The 5,586-nt window shown below is 40.6% G+C and overlaps 1 protein-coding gene across 7 annotated transcripts in view; it reads right to left on the bottom strand.

Moving 5' to 3' along the window:
* Positions 1-4: 4 nt before the first annotated feature.
* si:ch211-247j9.1 (rho GTPase-activating protein 24) overlaps positions 5-5,586 on the bottom strand; it is a 24,395-nt gene continuing 18,813 nt past the window's right edge. For 6 of the 7 annotated variants that reach the window (XM_051876657.1, XM_051876664.1, XM_051876659.1 and 3 more), the window contains 5 exons: positions 3,451-3,583; positions 3,217-3,290; positions 2,883-3,004; positions 1,713-2,700; positions 5-1,177 (listed from right to left, as the gene is read on the bottom strand). In XM_051876657.1, the coding sequence (XP_051732617.1) occupies positions 940-1,177; positions 1,713-2,700; positions 2,883-3,004; positions 3,217-3,290; positions 3,451-3,583 (1,555 nt within the window). In that variant the 3' untranslated portion in view covers positions 5-939. The remainder of the gene's footprint in view (positions 1,178-1,712; positions 2,701-2,882; positions 3,005-3,216; positions 3,291-3,450; positions 3,584-5,586) is intronic. The other variant, XM_051876660.1, reaches the window with a different exon arrangement.

Here is a 5,586-nt window from a genome sequence, read left to right as displayed (position 1 = left end):
GTAATGTCGTCTTCTCTTTTTTCGCCATTTTATTTCATATGGTACAAATACATTCAGTGTATGAACAGTATGTTTATGTACAAGGTATGAATGTCTTGTTACCTACACAGGACTCCATTACATAATGTACAGTGAACCCCAGCCAGGGCAGAGACTTTTTAAGTCTGAGCTAATTTATCTTAGAGCAGGGGTGTCCAACCCTGCTACTGGAGAGCTACCATCCTGCAGACTTTAGTTCCAACCCTGCTCCAGCACACCTGCCTGTAATTATCAAGCAACCCTGAACACCTTGATTAGCTGGTTCAGGTGTGTTTGATTGGGGTTGGAGCTCAAATCTGCAGGATGGTAGCTCTCCAGGAGCAGGGTTGGACCACCCCTGTCTTAGAGCATCCCTAGGGACTAGTTTTCATTAGAATCTCTTTTCTCAAAAATGGCATCCATGCTTAGACATGATGTCTACATCATTAAACTTTATCCTACTTTTGGGTCATTCCATTGTCTTTGAACACCTTTAATGGCAAAAATTTGTCTTTAATATTATTTTGAACATGCTGGTCTGTACAGTCGTGCAGGCAACAGAACTGTACTTAAAAGTGGGGCAATGGTTTCCCTCAGGAATGCATCCTTATTTCTACAACCTTCTGTTTTTAACACCTTTATTACTCTGAAACTGGTGTTTCTCAGCCCTGATCTTGGAGTATTTCAAACATTACATATTTTGTATGTCTCCCTAATTAAACTCAACAGCTCGTTTGTACAATCTCCCAGACTTCTTTGTAAAATGAGGGGTATCAGATAAGGAAGATATCCAAAATGTGTACTGTTAGAGGTACTCCCGGACCACAGTTGGAAAACAGTGGCCTAAAACATTGAAACCTTTCATAGGCTGCTAAGGTTGGATTTGTAGCACAGCACGTGAATCACAAACAGCATGTGAATTCAAAAACTCTGAACAATGCGACTGGTTTTCCGAGCCTCTGCGTTAAGCTCGCCGAATGTTTCGAAGAACTGCTCCATCTCCTGTTGCAGAGTGGCGTTCCGTCTGTCAGCATCTGCACGGGCACGCTCTACATTTCGCATCTTGATCTCGGCCACACTGACCCAGCGCCGCTGCTGCTCCAGAGTTGAGCGCAGCCCTGCAACTTCCCCCTGAAGTACCTTGTTCCTCTGCTCCAGCCTGAAGACAGAGAAATGACAAAAGGGTAAACTTACTGTGTTCATGCACACTCATTCATTAATCTAGTGTTTCTCAACTCTGTTCCTGGAGGTATACCAACACTGCACATTTTCAAACTAATCAAACCTATCTGATTCAACTCATCACCTTGTTAGTAGAGACCCCTAACCTAAAACTGCATCTAAAATGGAAGGGTCTAAAATGTATACTGTTGGCATGCCTCCAGGAGCACACCAGGAAGCACTGCATTAATGCAGGGGTAGCCAATCCTGCTCCTGGGGAGCTACCTTATTGCACCGTTCAGATCCAACCCTGCTCCAGCACACCTGCATGTAATTTTTGAAGTCATCCCAATCACGTTTTTTCTGGTTCTGGTGTGTTTAATAAGGGTTACAGCTAAACTCTTCAAGACAGTAGTTCTTCAGGAGCAGGGTTTCTGCCTCTGTGTTAATGTAGTGACTGTGCCAGAGATTTGCAATTTTGTCTTATTGTACTATGGTATCAGGTACAAAGATAACTGATGAAGTGATCTTACCTGTTAATTTTTGCCTCATACTCTGCCTTTTGCCTGGTCATCTGTTGACGAAGCCCTGCAACGAGGCACTGCATAGCATGGGAGGCTGGAAAACCTAAGGGCTCTTGGGGAGCATTTGGCAAAAAGACTTCACTGCTGCCGGTGCTTAAAGGGGCATCTGTGGGAGCAGATGATGAGGCAGGGGAGTTAGGGCGAAGGTCATCTTCACCAGAGTCCATTCTGAATGAGGGGAACTGTCCTGGGGAACCATGGCATGGGCTTGCAGCTCCACCGCTCCCACTGCCCCCATCCAAAGGCACAATCTCACAGGAGGACCAAGGGCTGCTGCTCTCAGCCACGCTGGCTGTACCTTTGGCCTCTTCTGTATATCGTACCCCCTGCTCCTCAGTAACTATGTTGTCATAGACAGATAAGGTACTATCCTGGACTTCACTGCTGCCTTTACTCTCCCCTAATGCTCTTTCTGGACTCCAGCTGGGTTCTTCAATGTCAGGCCAGCTCCTTGACTGCACACAAATTTCAACCCCAGCTTCCAGCACTTTGGTCATAGAAGAGCAGGCAGTTGGAGTGGTGGAGGGTGTAGGTACTTGTCTTGTATGGAGACATTCTTGTGCTGAGCTCTGTTGACTGTGGTTGTCATAAATCAGAGTAGAGCTGGTTGGTGAAGTGTCCTCTGTGTCTGATAGATGATTGTTAATGTTTTTCTCACAAGGGCTTTGAAAAGACCCTCTCCTCTCTGTGGTTAATGGTAAAGAGTGTTTACGTGGACAGGCTACAGTCTGATCTGGAAAGGTCACATGATCTTTGCTCAGCAGAGGCTCCCTCAGGTGGGCAGGTGGTTCATGCACCCATTCCACAAGATTACTGTGTCTTTGTATGGGGTGGACAGCTTGCAGAGACGTTTCAGGAGGGTTGCAGTTCTCTCTGGAGAAGAGCAAGCTGTGCTCACGAATCAGTTCAGACATTAGATGTTGCACAACTGCTGCCCCTAGTGTAGGAAAGAGGGACGTGTAAGTACATGGTCTACAGCCATGGGGCAAACAGCGTCACAAGCATATGACCTCACAAGCATATGAGAACATGCACTAACTTAAGATGTGTCTTAATCTCAGTCAAGCCATTTACCCCATTGCCTCAGACCCTTTTTATGGAGACCTAAATGTTGCTCACCTCCAATGATACTTTCTGGGTCCTCAGCTTTAGGTCGGAGAATATTTGGCCCGAAAACAGTTGCCAAGTTCTGGATGCTCATCTTGTTGACATTGGAGTATGATTGAACATCGTTTAAGAATCTGGTAAAGATGTGTCATAGCAGTGTTATCTGACATGAGCCATGACTAAACATGACTTAAAGACTAGACACTTTTTAAAAAAAGTTTTTTAAAAAAAAAAACAAAAAAACAACAACTAGACACTTGGCAAATTAGGCTAAAGCTTAAAATGCCAATATCTAGATATTGAAAACCAAATCAATAGATCTTTAGTTGAATCAAAATGATCTTACTGGCAGATGTATTTCAGAAGGTTGAAGTTTGCTACAGGCAGTTCATAAAGGAGACTCTTCAAATCTTGCAAACCCTGAAGTTCAGGATGAGATTATAAGAAACAAAATTCTTGTCAGCCCTTAAATGACCAAAATGTAATCTTTTTTTTTTTTTTTTTTTTTTTTTGGTTTGTTTAAATTGATCAAATAACATCATGTGCTCTTTTTTGAAGTGAGTGATATACTTAACTATACCTTTTCTCTGTTTGAGGGGATTCTTTTGCCACATATAAGAAACTCTTCATAGCGGGAAAATGGCACCAGAGGTTCAGGCAGCTCCCTGAGGTATAGCTTCAGCAAAGATGCCACTGTGTGGACATCTGTGCTGCTGAGAGAGCAAACGTGTATTAATTACAAGAGTAAATTCACTCACAAGTATTTGTAAGGGATAATGTACATCCAGCCGGTTGTAATCTCAAAATAAAGCCCAACAGGGTGATCAGGTCTTGCATCAGCCTGAAGGGCTTTATTCTGAGATAACAACCGGCTGGATGTACATTATCCCGCTTATTACACGGCTACTTGGCACATAAGTAAATAATTAGACACGAAATATTGATCTAAATTGAAATATTTTATTAGCTCTTTAAACGCAAAGCTTCCACGGAGATGCCGGAGAAAGCAGTTGCTAACGTGGCAAGTTCAAACTAGAAGGATGTTTAAGGGACACTGAAAAAAACAGATTTTTGCTGCTTGTTCAAATTACTTAATTAAAATTAGCTAAAGCAACACAATTCCTACACTTTTTGTCATAACTTAATTTCATCGTGTTTAATCCACGTAAATATACCTAGTATTGAAGTTTACTTAATCCGTTTGTGTTGGGATTACATGAATGAATTTTGTTCCATTAACTGAAAATGGGCGGTGCTTGTTAGTTCCCAGCATGCATTGCATATGGCTGGATAAAGAGAAAATGTTTAAAAATTTTATGTGTTTTGCAGTAAGATGAAAACTGGGGATGCTTGATAGTGTTTAACAGTGTTCACTTATATTGGAATTATTAGAATGTTTTAAATTTCACTGGGTTACCATTGTAGAGAAGAGTGGGGCATTTGCTTAGGCTGTGGACTGGTACTTCACATTCAATTTCAGCTTTGCGCTGAAAGCTAACATGTAATGTGCTAGTCTGTGCACTATTGTTAGCTAATAGGCTGTTGACTACCTAGTCCAGTCTAATGATTCAATCACATAACACATATATGAAGTTGAATTAAATGAAAGAACATATTGGATGAATGGATGTTTTGAATGAATGAATCATGAATCAATGAACCTCACAAAAAATTCACTTTGAGACTACTTAATTGGGTCACTTAAAAACTACTTAATTTCATCATGTTAAAGTTACATTAACAAATTATATTTGTATAACTTAATTGATTCATGTGTGACCGATTGTACATTATTAAATCATGTAAATTCAACACTTTTTTTTCAGTGGATACGGTACAGTCACACCACTTGATAAACGGCATTTCACCACATAAATAATTATGGGGATAAGAGATATTTATCTGAGATGGAACTGTTTTAAAATCGTACCTGTTTGTTATTTTATAATCCAACATTGTATGAAACAATAGTCGCAAAATGGCAGCAGCTGTGTTTGCATGGAACAAGAGAGAGCAAGTCCACGATACTGGATGACATAATTAAATAACTGTACACAAAATATTGATTTGACTGAGTTTTAATAGCTCATCAAACGCAAAACTTCGACAAAGAAAAAATTTCTTAGCAAGCGTATAGCGCTGCTGACCCGGATGAGCCTGTGATAACTGTTTTCAGTGGTTGTTATCTGGGAATAAATATCGCTGGATGGCGCGATTGACCAATCAGAATCAAGTATTCCACAGAGCCGTGTAATAAGTAGAAATAAATTTACTTACTATTATTCACACACATTTAGAACAATCCCTGACAATAATTCAGCCAGAGCTCCAACCAGATCAGTCCTAACTTTCTTGTCCTAAAACTTTACATATAAACTCAGCAAAAAAAAACATACATTTTTCAGGATACTGTACTTTAAAGATAATTTTGTAAAATCCAAATAAGCTTTATAGATATTTATTGGTAAAAGTTTAAACAATGTTTTTGTCATGCTTGTTCATTGAACCATAAACAATTATTGCACATCCACCTATGGATGTAGTCCTAACAGTAGTCCTTAAGACACTAACAGTTTACAGATCGTTGACAATTAATGTCACAGTTACAATAACTTACGACACTAAAGAGACCTATCCACTGACTGAAAAAAACCAGAAGAAAGATGCCCAGGGTCCCTGCTCACCTGTGTGAACATGCCACAGGCCTGCTGCAAAG

Source organism: Ctenopharyngodon idella, chromosome 21 (genome assembly GCF_019924925.1).
Source record: "Ctenopharyngodon idella isolate HZGC_01 chromosome 21, HZGC01, whole genome shotgun sequence".
In the NCBI taxonomy this organism is placed as follows: domain Eukaryota; kingdom Metazoa; phylum Chordata; class Actinopteri; order Cypriniformes; family Xenocyprididae; genus Ctenopharyngodon; species Ctenopharyngodon idella.
The sequence above is the reverse complement of the archived record's forward strand: the minus strand, read 5'-3'. Positions and strand labels throughout refer to the sequence as shown.